Below are 22,314 nucleotides of genomic sequence, written 5' to 3'. Positions count from 1 at the left end.
CTCGCGCCCACCGGGACAGCTTCCTGGAGCCAACACCAGCATTCTTCGTTTCAACGTGTTGATGTCTCCAACAATCGGATTGATGATCACAGCTGGACACAAGAGACACTCAAGATTAATTGCATTGTCTATCTGTTTTTCTTCATCCGTGACACTCCATTTCCTGTTGCCACAGGATTTGCCATGACGAGAGTGGAATAGCGGTATAATCCAGGTGACCTCATGCCCATTGTCGAGCCGCCTGTGATCAGCTGGCAATGTCTCGTGATTTTGTCGATGATCAAAGGAATTTTCATTGAGCTTATCCCGTATGTGTGACGTAGGTGGGGAGATTGTGAACGCGAGATGGCAGATGTTTCGATGAAATTATTCGGGATTAGTGATGCTGCTAGACGCGAGTGAAATGAGACGTGACGAGACAAACGAGACGAGAGACATGATGAGACGAGACGAGACCAGAGTCGAGAGAGCCTCCCTCTGTGTATTTTTTTCTCTGCTAATTGGATTCTAGAGACGAGACAAGACGAGACGAGACAAGACGAAACGAGACGAGACAAGACGAAACGAGACGAGACACGACAAGACAAAACGAAACGAGACTAGACGAAACGAGACGAGACGAAACGAGACTAGACGAAACGAGACGAGACAAGACGAAACGGAACGAGACGAGACGAGACGAGACGAGACGAGACAAGACGAAACGAGACGAAACGAGAGAATCTCTCAATTCTCGACGAGACGAGAGAAGAAATTGCTCTCGTATTCCGTTACGAGACGAGAAGCTGTATCTTCTCGTATCCTCTCGTTTCGCGGCATCACTGTTCATGATTAATTTGAATTATGTAGATTACCCAGGAAATGTTGAGGCCCCTCGAAGGGATCAGGTCGAATGGCCAATAAAACCGTCGTATGAAACTCCGCCTAGAGTTCATATAATGAAGAGATACAGCACATTGGTCGGCGACCCTGCGACCTTGAGACTGTAAATAGCGAGTATCTCTTAACCCCTCGATGCCGCCGTCAACTTTGCAAGAATATTCCGATAGAATTGGACAAGAGAAACATGACCGTTAGAACCATTGTAAATGCACTTTGGCTCACGGAATCGTGACGTGAGTCGACAAGAATTTTTTTCCCCTATCAATCCCGATATTTTTCCGGTATTTTAAAACCTCGGATACTCAACACCGATGCGTCAATCATGCGCGACGAGATTGAACCACTTAGAAGGTTCAGAAAACCGTTGTGTTTACGAAAAAAAAAAGTAGAACATGTTGTTCCAATGAACCGCAATTCACGGACACTTTTTAAACGATTTCTCTTCTATTTTGATTACAGATGCATTTGGAGATCACAGACAGGGGAGAATGGCCCTTCACGCGGAGCCTCCGGCGAATAAAGCCAAACGAGAGCAAGCTCTCCGCCACATTCTGGCAGCTAGAAGACGTCAGATCCTGGCACCAAGATCGATTACACCGAGAACTCCAAAACCAGTTGGCAATGTATCCAAGGATCCCCTGGACATGCTGGAGGGGCAGGAGACACGACACGGTGTTTTTGTCACAGCACCAATGGGCGATCAGATCGCTGAAATAGTCGAGGACGATGAGGACGCGGAGATAACACCGTCTACAATGCAAATTATCGAGGCGCCTTCAAATCCCAGTGAAAACACATCGACATTTATCCCGGAGTTCGGCAATAACACGAAAAAAGATGTTAATGCATCGCGAAACTCATCGATATCTTCGAGAAGCCAGAAGAGCCCGGATGACGTTTCGCGGAGGAAAAACACTGTTGCGATGCCGGAATCGCTCTACAATCACTTCAGGCCGGTGGAAAGTAACATTCCCGTGGAGGACATGACGCAGTTTCTGTATTTCGGCCAGAAAATTCACCCCGAAAACACAACGAGCAACAACTCGGTGGAGGTGACATCGGCCTCGCCGACGTCCGTAAACTCCCGAAGGAGATTTAATCCAAAGAGATTCAGTACAACTCTCAGTTCAGTTCCCAAACTCGAGGACATCATGAACGAGGAAATGGACATTGCCCTGGAGAAGTCGACAGTCGAGAGGAATAAAATCCTCAAGACAAAGAATGCATTCAGAAATACCGGTATTTACTCTAGAAAGCCACCGGTTAGGCCATCAGATCCGACAATAGTCACGAACGTTATTTTAACGAATAGAAACAAGAGCGAGACAGAAGTGGACTCGTCCGCTCACGCCAACCAGCTGGCGATTGCCGATCAGGGAAAAGGAAGTTCGACCCACTGGGCCAACAGCACGACAGATTCAACCCAGATTCCGCCGGTACGCCAGGACAACGGTACCGAGAGTGAAATGACTGGATCTGACGTCATAACGACGATATATCCCGGCGAATTGCCGGACGACTACCAAAACGACGCGTCAACTTCGGCTGGTAAACATCGCTTCTTCAGAAGTAAAAAGAGCGACTCGATTTCCCGAAGTGACACGATTGACGAGGCGGTGACGACGGAGGCGAGCGCCGTGGTCGTCACAACGGAGAACGACGAGCTCCGTCGGCTGACGAGACTGTCGACCTGGATGTCAGTCGACCAAGTGACATCGTTATCCTCGTCGACGGACGCGTCGACGGTCAACGACCTCACACCAAACACCCCCACACTATCCGACGATCTCCGTCAGCCGCATTCGTCCCTGAGGATAGTCGTCACGGAGCCGACGGCCGACGGATTAGCGACGGCGCACGCCGAAAATTCGACGGCCGCGCCAGTCGCAACGGCAACCGCTGCGGTCACAACGGAGAGGTCGCCAGCATCGTTAACGAACTCAACGGATCTAACGGAGACGGTCCCACCTGTTGCTTCAACGCATCCGTACACCTACACCATAACAAACGTAACTCGTCTGTTACGCAACTACACTGGACCTGGGCCAAGTGAGAAGACAGCAGCAGCGACAGCGCTGAAAACCCCGGGATCGGAAGGGGAAGAGGAAAAAGAAAATGATGATGATGAGGCTGGACTCCTTCCTCCACTTTCCGGCGTTGTAGGTATAGAGTCGGCGCGCGCGTCCGCTGGTGCCAGTGGTGATCCGGCCGCCGTTGAAACCACAACGCTGGTGGGGGATCGCGGTAGAAGACTAACACAACAGCGGAATACATCGCGCAATAACACAGTGAACTCGATTGACGTGAATTTCACAACGGAAAACACTGTGACGAGTGGAATTGATGCTGACGGTGCATCGACAGTCCGCTGGAACGACACAGCGAGGGCTGACGATGAGAGGGAGACAAGTGGTGATCGTAGATTTATGAGAAAATCGGCAAGTGCTGTGTTGAATCAGCGGACGAGTGAGGATAGAGAGTTCAAGAGGAGGCGTGGTGACACCGGTGGTAGAAGGGTCAAGGGATTGAAGAGTGAAGAGAGACATCTCGGGTACAGGTCAATGGACAATAAAACGCGGAGTGACCATGAGGTGACTTTGCATAACAAAACAGGGAATATTGACGCGATGGGGAAGCTAGTTGACGACCGGACGACCCTGTCGCCTTTCACAATTCTCGATGTGCCACCGGTGAGTAGCGGTGAGCAGTCCAAGCCCAACAGGACTGAGGAAAGTGCCAGGGGAGATGACAAATTGGCGGTCACCACAGTTCCGAGTGAATACAGTGAATCCTACGGCTCGGCGGAGGCCACGACAGTGGGGACTGTCGAAGCCTCGACAATGGGGTCACTGGGCCCAACAATGAGAAGCGCATCAGCAACGACAACCGCGAGACCGCCGGTTTTCCCGGTAACACCGGTCATTCTGAATGGATTGAATAAGGTCACTAGGGACGAGCCGGACGAGCCGATTGACGCGGCCGGGCCGAAAAATCCGGAGAAGCCCTTCGGCATTGACAAGGAGCTCGATCCCTCGGAAATCCAAAAGATGTACCGTGCCCAGACCACCTTGAAGCCCGAAACAACCATGACGACACTACCCCCTGAGGTCACGAGGCTCGGGGACAACCCGATGACCTCTGAAGCGAAAATGGTAACGGCCAAACCGCAGGTGGGTGAGAGGTCACCAGAAGTCAGAGGTAGAAATCTCTCCGACAAAAGCAAGGATAAGGACGATGTTCTTCCCATAATGCAGCTGTACAATAACTCTAACATCTTGAATGGCACGATGAAAAATCCACTGGAGGGCGAGGGCACAACAGCCCCTCCGCCGACGAGACTAACCCCTGACCCCGGAGCAATGACATTAACTCCGCCAGCGGAAGCTGTCACAGTGCGACCGGCGGAGGATGCGATCGGCAATAAACACGATTGGGTGGCGGATTCCGAGGATGGTGGGGCTGTTAATTCAACGAGAACGAGTAAAAATCGGCAAGATGTGAACCGGGAAGTTCAGGATAGCCCTGGCAGATGGTCAAATGCATCGGCTTCCGCTAATAAAACACGTGCTAGGCCACTTTTTTATAATTCGGGACCACCGGAATACAGTGGCTATCATCCTGAGTTGAATGCGAGTTACTTTGGGCCCGGCACGATCGCCGAGAGCCCCAGGGACGTGCTCAATGTCAGTGAGGTCATAACCAAGAGACACGATGGCGATACCCTAGCCACCCAGGAGACTGTTGCAATTGTTAGTTATATCCTAGCTACGTTAGTTGTCTTCCCAATAGCCGTTGGTGTTGGGCTCATCCTCAGAAGACTGATCATTAGAAATCGAAAGGTAAATTTTCACTGTCATCGTCGTTCATTATCAGATTTATTTATTTGTTTATTTGGCTTTTGATACCCTTTACCAGTCGACGATCCCGTGAATTATGACACTGGTGTGGATAACGAGCGGTCTGGGGTCGGGCAAGCGTGTCGTAAAATTCCTCGGCTCGATTTCCTCTTTTTTGTCCGCTCGGTTTTTCATCCACCTTCGTCGATCTTTTTTGAGTGATGGGTGGGTGTATCTGATGATTGTTGATCGTTGAAAAATTTTGGACGGTATCATGCGCAGAGCTGGTGAAACACTATTTGGAATACTATTTCAAATAGTTATGATTAACTACTATTTTGGAGTTATTGAACATCGCAAAGGAAATGGTATTTAAGTAGGTGGATCGAGGAACTTGCTCTTTGAAATAATTCCGCGCATTTTCTTCAATTTTTTTTTCGTTACTTGAAAATTTTTTTTTCTAGAGAAGAAATTAGAACGGAAACAACACTGAGAACTGAGAAACAATAATTAGAAACAACAATTTTTCAAGATATCAAATTCATTGCGATTACGTCACCACTGAAGGTGATAAGGAATAGGAAAGCGAAATATTGTATAGGAATAGGAAAGTGAAATAATATAGTAAATACTATTTCATTTTTTGTTTCGTTGAAATGAAATATCAAATAACTATTTTATTTTAATTTCAAAAAGATATATAAATAAATACTATTTGATCGATCGAAATAGTCAACTTGAAATATATATTTCAAATAGTATTTCATAGTACTCAACTATTTGGAATAGTATTTCTATTTGATTTTTACAAAATAGTGCCCAGTTCTGCGATTATGTCACCGCGAGAAATCAATGAAGGTGATAAGGAATATGAAAGCGAAATATTCGTAGCAAAAAAATCTATTTCATGCAAAACCAAATAGTGAAATAGTGAAATAAAATAGTAAATACTATTTCATTTTCTCTTTCGTTGAACTGAAATACCAAATAACTATTTTATTTCAATTTCAAAAAGAAATGTAAATAAATACTATTTGATCGATCGAAATAGTCAACCTAAAATATATATTTCAAATAGTATTTCATAGTACTCAACTATTTGGAATAGTATTTCTATTTGATTTTTACAAAATAGTGCCCAGTTCTGCGATTATGTCACCGCGAGAAATCAATGAAGGTGATAAGGAATATGAAAGCGAAATATTCGTAGCAAAAAAATCTATTTCATGCAAAACCAAATAGTGAAATAGTGAAATAAAATAGTAAATACTATTTCATTTTCTCTTTCGTTGAACTGAAATACCAAATAACTATTTTATTTCAATTTCAAAAAGAAATGTAAATAAATACTATTTGATCGATCGAAATAGTCAACCTAAAATATATATTTCAAATAGTATTTCATAGTACTCAACTATTTGGAATAGTATTTCTATTTGATTTTTACAAAATAGTGCCCAGTTCTGCGATTATATCACCACGAGAAAACAATGAAGATGATAAGAAATAGGAATGCGAAATATGCGTAGACAAAAAAACTATTTCATGTAAAACCAAATAGTGAAATAGTGAACTGAAATAGTAAATACTATTATATTTAATTTTCTGTTTCGTTGAAATGAAATATCAAATAACTATTTTATTTCAATTTCAAAAAGAAATATGAATAAATACTATTTGATCGATCGAAATAATCAACTTGAAATGTATATTTCAAATAGTATTTCATCGTGCTGAACCTTTTGAAATAGTATTTCCGTTTCATTTCCATAAAATAGTGCCCAGCTCTGATCATACAAAGCGCACGCGATTGTGAATACGCTTCACGGCCAAGATCGTAATGACAGAGTTGTGCGAGGAGTTTTGACCCACGTGTGGTGGTTGAATCTTCTTCCCCGGTTGATTGTCGGTGATTAAATCTCAATGGAAAGACGGCAGATTCGTCCTGCGATTGAGGCCAGTGATCACTTTAAACGTGTCATCCTTGTATCTGATTTCTCCCCTGCAATTTTTCGTTGCACTGAGGATATTAAGAATATTAAGAATCAATTTCATGAGTGGATACGAGAGATGAGCCGTGTTGATACCCTTGGGGTGAATTGATGAATAAATTTTCACCGTCAAAAATCAATTGGTATGGACAAACGGCCTTGCCGCTGACGAGGCCGCACATCCTCATGAACACAATAAATTTTCTCTTTAATGTGCGCTTGTGGTGTGGGTCTGCAGATAATAACACAATTATCGTTAATGACTCGCCGAGATTAGACACGATGATGCGATACCTAACGGAGAATGCGGGCTAATAGTTGCAATCGGTTTCCATATCGATGTCACTTATATAAATCCTTAAGAGCTGAACAAAAGGAAGATTTTAATAAGAGTCGAAGCTTTGGCTATTTACAGAGGAGGCCAAGGATCCGGGCTTTGAATGAGTGATAATACTCATTTTCTCGCCAGTCTAATAAGGAAAATGAGTTTTTGATTTAAATATTCGCACGCAGAGGCCCGAGGCCACAACTATATTCGATATTCAATACAGTTTACTACGCTTTGACGATTAAATTTTCATCCCACTCGTGTACTGCCTATTCAGCGGTCATTCCCCATTAGTTGACGGGTTGGGAATTTAATTTATGCCTGTACGTTCTCAGTTTACGATCGAAATTCGTTCCATTGGTTCACCATTTTGCTGGATACAAAGGGCTCGGGGGTCGTCAGCGAGAATGGGCCCTTGATTTTCACTCTTTGGTTTATTATGATTTTCAATGTCTTCTTGTAACGCTTATTGTGGTGGAAAAAATTGAATGATATTGGGATTTTTGAGCAGCAGAAAATTGAGGGTTCCATAATTTATTTGATTTTTTAATGACGGTTTGCATATTTAGTAACAAATTACTCCGGATTTTTAATTAATTGAAAATGAGAGATAATTTTTACAGGAGTTTTCCTATTTCGATTAATTTTTTAGGAATAATTGAACGGAAATTTAGGATTTTCCGTCATTTTTTCATAAAATTTTGTATTTCTAGGATGAAATTTCTTGCAATTTCAGTAGAACGGGAATATGGCAATTTTTAATTTGAAATTTCACCGACAGTTGACTAATAATTTTAAGGGTAGAACACACATTGAATTCGATGAACGAGAAAAATCGTGAAATTGCAGATTTCAGAAAAAAATTGACAAAATTTTAGTCAATAATTTTTTTTACTAAATTTATTTTCTGCAAAATTGTTAATTTTCAATGACAAATTTTAATCAATTATTTTTTTTATAAAATTTATTTTTCCATAGAAAATTCTAATTTTTAATGACGAAATTCCATGGAATTTCACTGGAATTATAAAGTGCTAAAAAATTGCAAGAAATATCCCGGAAATTTCAGTCAAAATTATTCAACAGTACACATCAGGCTTTCCTCTTCCGTCCCGAAGCCTCGAGGGCAAATAGCCTTGACGAGGCCCACGAGACGAACCGACGGAAAATATTATTTTTTCTTGAATCCATAACTTCCCAACTGACCCTACTCCCCAAGCATGCAATTCACTCAATAAAATGAACATTCCCCGGCTTGAGTAACGAAAAACCCATTAAACTCAATTTTGTTGTGAGTCAAGACGTGACGATACGAAATTTGCAACATCACTGGCCTCAGCGTGGACGTTTTACACTTGAGCATAATGTCCCCGAGGGGAGTTGAAAATTTACGGCATCACTAACGCCTTCGTACATCGCCGACGCAATTGTTTATTACCTGGAAGCGTCGGTACTAATTTCTTTAAACGCAGAAGCCTCTCATTTGGGATTTCCAAGGTCAACAATCGGCCTCTTGACCGCGTCCTCACACTCGAATAACGTGTTTTCAATTCCCTTCATCGATATTTTTCACATTATTTTCTTCATCTGCGCATCGGCAATTCGTAATTAACCGGCGCCGAACATCTCAAGATTAATGGGACCGCTAGTCAGATAATTGTGCAGACAATTACGTAGTAATTGTTTGACGTATTTCAGTGTAATTGACGTCGAGTCTGAAATTGAAGAGAAAAATGCAGACATCCCATGTAGGATTTACCGATATATACAATACGTCCAAACATCGATACCAATAGCATTCACCCATGCTCTCTCCTAATACACAGAATATAGATATTGATAGCCCGAACGAAAGCCCAAATATTTTGAGAATAGTAAATTAATTAATCAACTCTTCTCATCGGAGTTACAGATTAGTTAATTAACTGCTGATAATCGCATTTGAGGATTCAAACAAAAACACCATGTGGTATTTATATACCCGAAAAAACTTCATCTTCGCAAGAAATTTTAAATGGCTCAGTGGACAGCGTGCTTGACTACAGATCAGAAGGACTCGCGATCGAATCCCGTCGGGGGCAATTTTTTTTTTTCAATTTTCTTTTTTTCTTTTTTGGTTCACTGGAATGAATAAGGAGGGTTATAAAACGATGATATTAGAAATTATTGGAACTAATATGTATGAACCATTTTAAAATTTTGTTTCACCGATGGTTGGCTGATGATCGACGCCGTCAATTAATTGTTGTAGTTAATTAATTGTTGATAATCGCATTTGAGGATTCAAACAAAAACACTATGTGGTATTTATATACCCGAAAAAAATTGATCTTCCGAGAAAATTTTAGATAGCTCAGTGGGCAGCGCATTTGACTACAGATCAGAAGGACTCGCGATCGAATCCCATTAAGGGGAAATTTTTTTTTAATTTCATTTTTTTTGGTTCACTGGAATGGACAAAAAGAGTTATAAAACGATTCTAAATTATTGGAACTAATATGTATGAACGATTTAAAAATTTTGTTTCACCGATGTACAATGATAATTTCAATTGTCCCATTCCCACAGTCAACGAACTCGCCATCAAAATAAATTTACACGACTGAACTTTTCCCTTGCTTATGCAGGTGCTGGAGGAGTCGGACACGTCATCTGAGATAAGCTGCAGAAAAGACGCTCTGAATCTCGAGAATGGGGACTTCAAGACATCGATTGAAAAAGCGATAACAAAATTGCCGAGGATACAGCATCTGGTGAGCCAGAATGAGCTCAAGAAAAATGTGATGAATTTATATTCATCTGCATGATTTAAATTCCCGGGGTAATGATCAATATATTTTAATAACCCGTTTCTATTGTATGTAATCAGTGTCACGAGGCTGAAAAACCACCGCCTCCGTCGTCCCAGGAGTCGCGCTGGGAGTTTCCACGTGACAAGCTCAGATTGCAAACTGTACTTGGTCAGGGCAATTTCGGACAAGTTTGGAAGGCCGAGGCCGACGATTTAACCGGTCACCAGGGAACAACGAGGCTCGTTGCTGTTAAAACGGTTAAGGAGGGCGCATCGGCCAGGGAGAAGGAGGATTTAGTCAGAGAGTTGGAGATAATGCAGCAGCTCGGCAATCATCCCAATGTCGTTACGTTGCTGGGCTGCTGCACTGAAGAAGGTGAGTTTTACCTATTTCGTTTTTATTTTGTGGTTCATGTAGACACGAGAGACTTTACATTTTTTTAATGGCAAAATCTCATTCAATTGCGGATGAAATTGAATAAATGGGGACATTTCATGATTTCTCCGAGTTTTATGACCCCTTGAAACTCTTTCGATACTTTTTAGAGACAGACCGGTACAGAATAGAATAGACTAGTCCTGTGCGCACTGGGAAAATGAAGAAATCGAATTTATTAAACTTCATATACTCATAGATGTTCTATAAATATTGATAATGACTTGAAGAGAATTAAAAGAGTGAAGAGTGACACATCAATGAATAATTTTTAATCTTCGATTAATTCTTTCTTTTTTACTTGAAATAATCTGATTAAAATCTGTAATTGATGAAAAATGAGGGGAGGGTTATGAATTGATTTCCTAGAAAACTGAAAAAATTTCTTGAATTCGGAAAATTTCAGTTTTCCAGATAACCGTAGATCTTCAAAGATTTTTCTCGAATTATTTGGGAAACCGAGGAATTTTCATGAATTTTGTAGAGTTTAGAATTTGGGAAGTGAAGAATAATTTGTGAGTTGAAAAAATTTAGAAATACTATTTATCTTTCTCATGATCAACAATTAGACAATTTAGATATGTTTTGATCTAAAGATAAACTTCACACATGAAAAAATGATAAATATGACGCAGAAAATTTTTTCGGCATTTGAAGAATTTGAAAATACCGGGGATTTTTTTCAGCGACTACTTCACGTGACTCATTGACCAACCAGAATTGAGGATTAGCGATCAGGCAGTTTCGAGATATTTCGATATAAAACAACTTCACGTTTCTTTCATCTTTAGTAAATAAAAAATAAATTAGTTAAATAAAAAAAAAGAGAAGATTCAAGAAATTATTGCAATGGCTCTTTCTAAGAAAAATTCTCCATCTGCACCAAGTTATACTGACATTAACGACTCCCGTCCGCCGAAAGTTTTCTCAAAATAATTCAACCCAAGAATTCATATTTTTCCTTCCCCCATTGTTGCCCGAGTGACACAGTAATTGGCCAATTTCACCATTTGAACGTCAACTCTCAAGACAGTATTGACACGACGTTGGTATACGAAACGTGAGAAATAGCGTACGAGATTGAATTCAATTATCATTCCTAGAAACTAATTATATTTTTTCCCCCGTTAAATAACAAACTTATTACCCAGCTTTATTTATCCTTCATTATTGCAACAATTGCCACTCAACGCCACTCGATTTTATTTCCATCCGCCAGTCAACAGTGAATTTATCGTCCGGACGAACTTGCCACTGGTTTTTCAGGGTGAGGCGAGGTTTGAAGGGAAATAAAAAAAAAATTATTGCGATGAGACGGGAAGAGAAGACGCTCCCCGTTGGCTCGGAGAAGACACGAGACGGATCATTACGTCTCTTCTGCCTGCGCATATCCGCGAATAAATTTACATACGTACTTGGGTACTTGGCTGTACGTCTCGTGAGATCCACAACGCTTTGCTGTATAGCACAATACCGCCATTAAGTCCGCGTGCAAAGTCTCCTCTCGCGTGATCGCACCTCCCCCTCGCCTCAACCCCTCAGCGCTTCTCACCCGCCGAGGTGATAGACAGAAATTATCATTTGTTTAATTCCTTTTCAATTTTCCACGCGATAATATTCACGGCCGCGTGTCACGATCAATTATTCCTCTGTATACCAGTTTTGCTGTTGGGAATTTACATTTTTAACGTGCACTTGGGGGTAACAATGAATATTCAAATTCGTATGCGGAGGAATTTCACTAATTCAGCAGCGAAGTCGTACAAAAAAATATATTGATTTATTTTAAACATATTAACGTTCCGACTGTAGTTTCTTCCATAATAATGATAAGCTCCGGCCATTATTTCCAGTCAGTTGCTTCAAATTAATCAAAACAGAATGAAAAAACTCCAAGGCATTCTGTCAAAATTGCACGACGTTTCGAATGCTCTGGGCATTCCTCCTCAGGTGCATTTATTGTAAACTATAAAACAAAATTACCAGAATAACTATTGCTCATACTATGATTTATTTTAATATTTTTCAATTGAACTGGGTTGCCAGATGCTTTGGCGAGAAGTCGCCGAACCTGCAAGGAGAGGAATATTCAGTAAAAATTACGTGTCCTATTCGTAATTCCGGAACGAAATGTGGAATTTTTCCAGAGCGTTCCGTAATTTTTGACTGTCCGATTTACCCGGAATTTCAGTTAATTAATTTTAAATTTTTCTATTAATTTTAATTTCGACAATTAATTTTCCAATGAAAAAATTCAGGATATTTTCCCGGAATAATTGCTGTGAAATTTACAATTCTCATCAATTTTTCCATAAGACTTTAAATTTCCACTGCCCCAAATTCCCCGAAATTTCAGTAAAAAAAATTGTTAGCAGTGTACGTGAGAAATAAAAATTGATAATAAACAGAAAGCGATGGGCAATTTTACTCGAAGGGGTCCGGAGCACTGCAGAACTCTCATAAAAATGATATAGAGGGAATTTACATCGTGACTCTGCCGCCCACTTAGACCAAAATTAACCGAGGACCGGATCGTACTTTTAAATCTTATTGCTGGGCATACCAGCGCGGAGGGTGCGCCCTGCTTGGTACCTCAGGGCTCGTTGTAGGGTTGCGCGCCTGGGCAACGTGTAATTTTTTTCCACCATATAATACACAATAGCCCATCTCCGACATCCGACCTGCACAAGAAACTTCATGGCGATATTTATGGCTTCTAAGCATTCCTCCGAGTTACATATATACTCGGGAAAAAAAGGGATGATAAATTCTTTACAGCAACTGGAAATATTCACAACTTCTTCAGGACTAAAAATAAGAGATTCTTTTTGTCGTGACGAATTTAGGCGGTGGACTGAGAAATTCACCTCTGTAAATTGTTTTTTTTTCTCAAGGGCCCCCGGTTTGCTGAGGAATACATCAGCTTTATCACAAACCGCGGGAGAATTGATGGTCCCTGAAACCTAAAAAATTAACCGTCTCATAAAGCTTTGTAACTCATCAAGACCCATAACCGACCGCTGCTATCAAATTCGCGAAAATGTCCTGCGAAGTGCATAACTGTTAAACTAAAAATAGTCTCCACAGTGGCAGATTGTCCGGTCAAGGTTTCCATTATCATTTTTTCAGCAGTAAAGATTTTCAAGTGGCAGTAGCCACGTGAAAATGGCCGGAGTTTATTGCAAATTGAATGCTTCGAGTCCTCAAGGTGAAATTGTTGGTATCAACAGGCACTACCGGCCAGTGGCTGTGAGGGCTTAGGATTAAGATGCCGCCTAGCATCCGCCGTTTTATCACATTTCACGGGGCTTACATTACCCTGCCAGCGGCCCTTGCACTGAAAAACAATTATTCAAAAATTTTTCACTTCGTGGACAGACGAGGGGCTGGGAACTCCAAGATGGAGTGACACTATGACTGCTAAATGCAGTCAATTTCACTCGATTACGTTAATGATTTCAATGATTTCATTGAATTTATGATTTCAGCGATTTCAAGCATAATTATCGGTGATCTCATGACTCACCATGATTTCATCGACTTCATCCAACTGAAATCAATGACTTCTGCTCATTGAAATCATTGAAATCTCACTGAACCGAAATAATAATTGATACCAAAGAATTATTCATCAGAACTATTGAATTTATTGTCACGAAATATTGACGAGCAATTACAAATTATTACTAGTATATCTAATAAACTATGATGACGAATTCTAAAAGTATTTGTTTACTTCTCTCAAAATTCATTGGTCAATTGTCAAGTTCCCCTTATCATCAAAAGTTGGAGGTGAAATAGTCTTTTGATACTGTTTGATGTCGATATAGCCTTGAGCCGTCATTGGCTGCGGCAGTAACGTATCTTAATCTTTTCTCATAATATACCAAGATATTCGCAAGAAAAATAATGATAATGATTTTGCTTTGTGGATGTAAAGTGAGATTTGGACGTCGGTCACATGGACATACTGATTTCTTTGATTTTATTGACTGCAGATGATGTCACGAAATGACTTCACAGTTTGAAATCATGAGATTTCGGTGATTTCAATTATGCCAGTGATTTCAATGATTTCCGACTTGACTGCAAATTGATTTCGGTGGCATGTGACACCATGATTTCAGAAGTTCCCAGCCCCACATCGAAAAATTTATATTTTGAAAAATATTATATATTATATATTATATATTATATATTATACCACACATACATATTATATATATTTAAAAATATTTAAAAAAAAAAATGGAATTATGGAGTGGGCCATATATATTTTTCAAATATATATTTTTTGGATGGGGTGTGTGCAGCGTCAGCTCAACGTCAACTGTAACTCCATTCCATGTTTCTCAATAATGTTTTGTTCTGACTTATTACTGTTGCTGTTGCACGTTGCACTGCGGAATTTTATAACTCAAAACGTAAAACGATAAGGCACGACGCACGTTGAGTTGACAAATGGCATTTGCATCATTGGCTGGACAGCGATTATTCCCCAGCCCGCATTTGTATCGTATCACAGTCAAACTTCAACATGACACTCCACTGGTTTTACGATTCTCCTGTTATCCGCGTTTTATTTTTCCCCTGCGTTTTCCTGGTCCAGATAAAAATAGTACAAACGTGTTTCCAGAGATTTCTCGACTCTGTGACGCACCAGAAAAATCGTTATTCATACTTTTCAATGTTTTTAGAGCCACATTACTTGATACTGGAGTACGTCATGTATGGGAAGCTGTTGGCCTACTTGAGGGACCACCGAACGCGACAGGACTTCTACAATTTCAGCGAGGACTCGGCAGCCCTCACGTCCCGAGACCTCACGGTCTTCGGTTATTGTGTGGCCAGGGGAATGGAGTATCTCGCCTCCAAAAAGGTACATTTGAAGATGATTTGAGGATTTTGGGATTTTGGGAAAATTGAAATTTCGGGGACAATTGGCTCGCAATTTTGACGAGGGATGCATTCGATTTAGGGAGGAAATCGTGATTTTTCAGATTCTAATGGAATTTAATGGCAATTATGAATTTTTTGAAAATCAGTTGAACCTTCAATATTGTGAATTATTCGGAAATTTACAGTTTCTTTCGATTTTTCCACGGAATTTTGTGATTTTAATGCGGAAATTCCTTAAAATTTGCAGGGTATTCCTAATTTTTTGCAGCAAAAACAGAAAAACTTCCTGAACATATTTAAATTCAGTAGTAAAGTGGTAGACAGAGATAAGTCGACTTATCTCCCAGTTGAGTTTTTGAGGAATATTTCCGAATCTAAGGGAAATAGCGAAATTTTTGTAACTGCATTTGTTGTAGCACTCAAGCAGCTCCACGAAAAATGTTATAACAAAAATTTTGCTATCCTCCCTAGATTCCGAGATATTGACTGAATTTTTAATTGAGAATTGAAAAAAAATGAAATTTCCTGTATTTTCAATTATAAATTGAAAATTCAATATTCAGTACGAATTTCCCTAATTTCTACAAATTTTCATGAAATTTCAGGATTTTTTTAAGGAATTCCCTGAAAATTCAGAAGAATCTGGAATTCAAGGCCAAATTTCCCTGAATTTTTCAGATTTATAATTAATTTTTCGGGACTAATTGTTCCTGGAAAATTAATCAATCAAATTAATTAAACTGAAATAAAACGGGTCAAGTTGCAATTTTGGGAAAAATCCATTTCAGAGGAGCTAAATCGACATAATCCGAAAAAAATTATTAAAAAATGAGCCAAGTCGACTTAGCTCATTTTGTATGGATTCAATGGGTATTCTTAATATTCTTCTTAACTTGGAGTAGTTTGAATTAAAGAATTGGATTTCTAGCTTTCCCACATTACCGACTATAGAATATATTATTATGACTTTAGAATAAAGGAAAATTAATTAAATTCCTCCACCTGATAATTTGTCACTCAATTTTTTTTATCGAGTGGCTGTTAAGTCGACATAACTCGGTGGGAGGGGAAAATCGCGAGAGCTAAGTCGATTTAACTCTTCGAGTGTGGAAAACAATCCGAGCCAAGTCGATAAAAATTGTTAAAAAATAGGGGAGGGTGGGGCAAAACGGCCCCCCTTCAATTGTCAATAACTTGTGAATGACATTGTGAAAATTCCCAGTTTCAACTTCCTTTGGAAGATAATTCTTCATTCTTCAAAACGAGCTCTAACTCATCCCAATCGGATTATTGAATCGGAAAATATTGACGATTGAAAGGGGGCCGTTTTGCCCCATCCTCCCCTAGTCTGCAGAAGTTGCAACTCATCACGCTAAAATCTCTCTCGATACTGAGCGAAACCCTTGCCTGAGTTTGATTAAATTCACAAAAGGCCAGTCCCTATCAGTTCGCTCTCCTCTGAAATTTACATTTTTCGACTTTCCCCGGTTCACCGCTTCGCTACTGAATTGAGAAATAAAAGAGAACAAGAGAAATACAAATGAAGAGTACCGGTTCTCCAGGTCCGCGATATTCGATCTCAAATATTTGTACAACTCAGGGACAAATCGAAGAAAAAAAAATCCCCCCGAAGAGAGGGAAGATGAAAAATCGGCGATACCCAGATGTACGCGAGTTGAACCCGCTGGCCGACTGGCGTACTTTGATCCTCCCTCGAAAATGTGTGTCGGCACTGTTGCCCGCTGACTGCCTCGGCATCAAGGCCGATCGAGCAATAATCCACCGAGCGATGACGATAAATACAAATTAGCGTGTAACAGGCGCCACCTTATTTCGTTATCATCCTTACGGTTTATTATTGTCTCCCACCGATGTCCCGACAAAACATCATTACCCCAGGTCTCCACATCTATTTACCCACCGCAAAACAACGGAAAAAAGTCACCAATAACGCGTAAAAATTTATGCTAATACCCGAGCGCGCGCTACGAACCTGTCCTATGAGTGTCGTTGGACTTTGAGAAATGAAAAGATAAAACTGAAAACTGAATCGTTTCACCACTTGATCAGATGTACACAAAGGAGGGGAGAGAATAAGTCTGAAACGATTCACTCTAATTGGCTGAAACGAACATTCACATTTATGGATATCTGTAATTGGACGATCCAGGAATGTCGTCCCTAGTGGAGTTGATAGTTTGAGTCGTCATTTTTTCTCCTAAATTCTCGCACATTTTTCCTCCATCCCCCTAGGAATTTTTATTGCTAACCGGGGATAAATCCTACGACATGTCTAATCCTCCTGGGCAATAACCCGCGAGTTTGCATTGGTAACTGTTAAATACCGTCAGCAAGTCATATATTCCGGCATAAATTTGAGCCCAAGTGAATGCTCCTCAGTGCCTGGAAAATCGTTAAAAACATGGACAAATAAATGGACGATGTATTTTATGGCGCAATCATTTCTACCTCCGTCAAAGCCATCGACACGTCCTATAATCACATCTTCCTCGTCCGCGATGACTTTTTTTTTCATCACCTTTTGTTGTTTATTTGTCCCGCGATAGTATGTACAGTCAATTTACCAGACGACTAGGAAGATGTTCGTTAATCGTCGGGCTGCATCTGCCGGAGGCAGCTGGGGATAGCAAATGTATTTGCATACAATACCGCCCTGCACTGAGGGAAAAACAAACGCGTTGTCAAACAAGTCTTGTTTGGGCCAACAAAATGGCTAGTTGAAAATTGCCAAAAAAGAATTTGGTTGGAATTCAGTAACGAAGCGGTAAACCGGGTCAAGTCGATTTGGACTATTGGCCAGTTTTTAACGAATATCTGGGAATCTAAAAGAGATAGAAAAATTTTTGTCATGACCTTTTTTGTAGAGCCAACTGAGGGTTGTAAAAAAGGTAATGAGCAAAATTTTGCTATCTCTCTTAGATTCCGAGGTATTTGTCAAAAAATGGCCAAAAGTCAAAATCGACTTAACCCGGTTTAACGCTTCGCTACTGAATTTTAAGGGTGCAAAGTGAATTTGAAAAAAGATTCAAAAAAATTTTTTCTTTCCCTCCATCACTGGAGAAATATGTATGAATACATCCGACGAAATTTCAAACCCGCAACCGGAACTAGACATCGAGAAAATAAATGCGGAAAATCCTCTATTTCGCGTGACGAACCTCGAGAAAGCATGGGATCAAATGGGTACGGCGGGTTGAAATATCTCTCTTATTCACCCCGGTACCCCATTGTTTTTTGTCGCCATCACATTGAACACATCATTCCCCATATCTTCAAATTTTTTCAAATTTTTCTTGAGTTCCTAGGGGGTTGAAACGTTCAATTTAATCAAAACTCCATAAGAGGCCGTGTATAAGACTGATTTTGTTTATTTAATTTCTCGATATCCATAAGTTCTAAAATTTTAAAACTGTCACCGATGTTCACCATCTGTCTAATACTATTAATTAAACAAATTATAACTTTGTTGGTGAATGTCAATTTTCAAGGTCATCGCCAAATTCACTTGGCACCCTTAAAGTCTCAAACATGAATAATTGTTCTGCTTTCGACAGCAACGAAATATTTGGCTCAACAGGCGGATAATTCACACCAGACGGTGCCTTTTCAGGATGAAAATATCTCATATAGAGGACAATTTTCTTGGCACAAGTAAGACTTGTTTGAGAATTTTGTCGTCTTCTCTGAGTGTAGGATGAGGAAAAAATACGACATCGAAATGTTTAATCCTTACAACATATTTTTCACCCTAACGTGTTGCATAAGGGGCGTCAAAAAATCGTGCGCAATTGCTGTTTTTTTTTCGAGCGAGTACAAAGGCCCTCAGCATTACTTAATTATTACTAAAAGTAAGGAAATACCGCGGCTGCCTCTCATGACCGGTATTTAAGATAATTATGGGGCTCGTCCTCCACCGTAAACGCCATTACTGCTTTAGCGAATATGGAAGTCTTCGCGGCTTGAAGTACTTCCGCTTCACACTTTTATCGGGTTGATGGGAGGGAATATTTTTATGCGACAATGTTGCGTGTCGAGGTTTTTCAGGTTTGGTTTTGTCTGATGGAAGTGGAGATTTCCACAAATTTCAGGACTGAGTTTCATTTTTGTGGGCAATTTCGATGATTTTGGGAGGAAACAGGAGGTGGGGAGGAGAGTGAAAATCATGAAATTTCAAATTTGATAGAAAATCCAATTCTCGTGACCGTTTCGGACCCCCAGACCCTTAATCTGACCCTCGGGACTCCTATTTTGACTCTGGTGACCTCTAGTTTCTGACTCTTGGTTTTTAACCCCGATGGCGCTTATTTGGACCCTTACATTGACCCTCGTGACCCTTATTCTGACTTTTTCAATCCTTATTCTGACCCTTTTGGCCCTTATTCTGACCCCTGTGACCTTTAATTTGATCCTTGTGACCCTTATTCTGACTTTCGCGACCCTTATCCTGACCCTTTTGGCCCGCGTGACCCTTATTCTGACCCTTATAACCCTTACTCTGACTTCTGTGACCTTTAAATTGATCCTTGTCACACTTATTTAGAACCTTAATTTGGCCTTTAGTTTCTGACCCTTATTCTGACTTTTGCAACCTTTATTCTAACCCTTTTGGCCCTTACTTTGGTCCTCGTGACCCTTATTCTGACCTTTTTAACCCTTACACTGACCCCTGGGACCTTTAATCCGACCCTTGTGACACTTATTTAGATCCTCAATCTGACCCTTATTCTAGCCCTTTTGGCCCTTATTTTGACCCTCATAACCCTTATTCTGACCCTCATGGCCCTTAATTTCAAAGTCTCAATTTCGAGTACCAAATTGTTATCATCAGAAGACTAGATTGCTGACACAAGACGTTACATGTTTCAATTTTTGTAAACCAAGATTGAAAATTTAAAATATTCTCGTCTGAATTTCCTCATTTCCATTAATTTCCTTGGAATAACCGAACTGAGCCCCCTTGAAATTCCACGGGAATTTCACTAAAAAATTTCAAAAATTGCCAACAGTGTCTAAACATTAAAAATTGAACTCACCATTCCAGATAATCCATCGTGATCTGGCAGCGCGAAATGTCCTGGTGGATCACAACAAACTCTGTAAGATAGCGGACTTCGGTATGTCGAGGTTCGCCAACGAGGATGGCGAATGCGTCGAGACGAGACACGGCAGAAATGCCCTGCCAATAAGGTGGATGGCCCCGGAATCCCTCATCTACTCCCTCTTCACAACAAAAACCGACGTATGGAGTTTCGGCATACTCATGTGGGAGATCGTAACCCTAGGTAAATTCAATAAATCAGTGTTATGTGTAGCGAGAGCGCTTGTCCTCTCGGTGTAGGGGTTAATCCAGGAAGTGTTGGACTCAACCTGAACAAGTTATTTCATGATAATACTGATGTTGTTTCTCGCCCCGCGGTTGTGTTTGAAAAAAAAAAAAAAAAAAACGGGGAGGGAAAAAAGGTAAATAAGTAACGGTGATGCCTTCTCTGCAGGTTCCACGCCGTACCCGGACATGGCAGCGCGCGAGGTCATGCGGAACGTACAGAATGGCTATAGACTGGAGAGGCCCTCGCACTGCCGCAGTGAGCTCTTCAGGGTGATTGCCAGGTGCTGGCATGCCGATCCCGATCGTCGGCCCGAGTTTCAAACACTCAGGAGGGATCTCGCTCAGTTGCTCGAGGATAATATGAATGGACATTACGTCGATCTTGAGAGTTTTGCCTCTGAATGCGCTGACTGAGTACTTATCATCCTCAAAATTCGATATTTATAATCGTGAAATTGGAGGTGGAGTTGAGGCTTCGTGTGAGATACCTTGGGGACAGAGGGAGTTGATTGGGGGAATCCCGGGACTACGCGCGATTTTCATTTTTACCGAATGAATATCGATAACTAATCAATTTATGTGTTTAATGTTTTGAATTTGTATCGCCCGCGCTCCCTTTTCTCTCTAAACATAACCCCGCGTGGTAGAAGGGCAGCTGATGTTGGGGGATTGTTGGTGGACTCGAGAATAATCACAGACGAACAATTACGATTTTTCGATGGGAAAAGTGAAAAGAAAATCGATGTATATTTCCATTACTTGAAAAAAGTGGTGTGACCCCCCCTTAGGGTCATTAGACCCTAAGACAGAACAGAAACACCAAGAAACCTTGAAAAAAAATACCCACAAGGAAACCTTGTGTTCCTTATTTTGATCCTTGAGACCCTTACAACCCTTATTATGACCCTCGTGAGCCTTGTTCTGACCCTTGTGGTCCTCATTGTGACCCTTATTGCGTCACGAGGGTCAAAATAAGGATCATGAGGGTCAAAATTGTAGGGAATTTTTGTTAAAATTCTGGTCATTTTGTCAATAGATTTTGATTTTTCTGTGTGAACTGGGGGAATACGTTCCCTCGATGCGCCTCATTATAACCCTCGTGAACCTTATTTTGACCCTTGTGGACCTTATTTTGGCCCTTGTGACCCTTATTCTGACACTTGTGTTCCTTATTTTGATCCTTGAGACCCTTACAACCCTTATTATGACCCTCGTGACCCTTGTTCTGACCCTTGTGGTCCTCATTGTGACCCTCATGATCCTTATTTTGACCCTCGTGACCCTTATTGCGTTATTCAAAATTGATTAGAAAATTCTATTAAAATTGTAGGGAATTTTCGTTAAAATTCTGGTTATTTTGTCAATAGATTTTGATTTTTCAGACCCTATGATCACCTCGTTCGTCCCTCCCGTTTGACCCTCAACACCGTTTGATCCTTATAACTACTCTCTTCCCGTTGAAAAATGACGGGGGCCACAGGTATCTTATAAGAAACCCACGGAACATAAACATTCGGGAGGCGATCGAAGTGCCGAGAGTGGGGGTAGGCCTCGAGCGCTCGGAGCGCGAGGTATCTTATACGGAGCCTCTACTGCATTTGGGTGCCTGCAGACGAAGAGGAATTTATTATAAACATTATTCCGAAAAATAATGGAAATTACATTGACATGAACTCTTCTTCGTGCATTGTGAGAGAGATTGCCTGCAGTTATTTGTATTCTCCCTTGCTTACTAGATCTTTAAGTGGTTTATCAGGTGATATTTGCGCCATTTTTCGAGATGACCTTCTTCAATTTACTTCAG

The 22,314-nt window shown here is 40.8% G+C and overlaps 1 protein-coding gene across 1 annotated transcript in view; it reads left to right on the top strand.

Moving 5' to 3' along the window:
• The window catches only part of LOC107048207, a 40,421-nt gene extending 19,307 nt beyond the window's left edge, over nucleotides 1-21,114 (top strand). The window contains exons 2-7 of the mRNA XM_029126776.1: nucleotides 1,342-4,721; nucleotides 9,665-9,790; nucleotides 9,907-10,204; nucleotides 14,962-15,143; nucleotides 20,226-20,466; nucleotides 20,677-21,114. Of these exons, the coding sequence (XP_028982609.1) occupies nucleotides 1,342-4,721; nucleotides 9,665-9,790; nucleotides 9,907-10,204; nucleotides 14,962-15,143; nucleotides 20,226-20,466; nucleotides 20,677-20,924 (4,475 nt within the window). The 3' untranslated portion in view covers nucleotides 20,925-21,114. The remainder of the gene's footprint in view (nucleotides 1-1,341; nucleotides 4,722-9,664; nucleotides 9,791-9,906; nucleotides 10,205-14,961; nucleotides 15,144-20,225; nucleotides 20,467-20,676) is intronic.
• Nucleotides 21,115-22,314: the final 1,200 nt, after the last annotated feature.

Source organism: Diachasma alloeum, unplaced genomic scaffold, assembly GCF_001412515.2.
Source record: "Diachasma alloeum isolate Michigan unplaced genomic scaffold, Dall2.0 Dall_scaffold_00186, whole genome shotgun sequence".
Classification (NCBI taxonomy): Eukaryota; Metazoa; Arthropoda; class Insecta; order Hymenoptera; family Braconidae; genus Diachasma; species Diachasma alloeum.
Note: the sequence above shows the minus strand (reverse complement) of the source record. Positions and strands in the feature narration are given on the sequence as shown.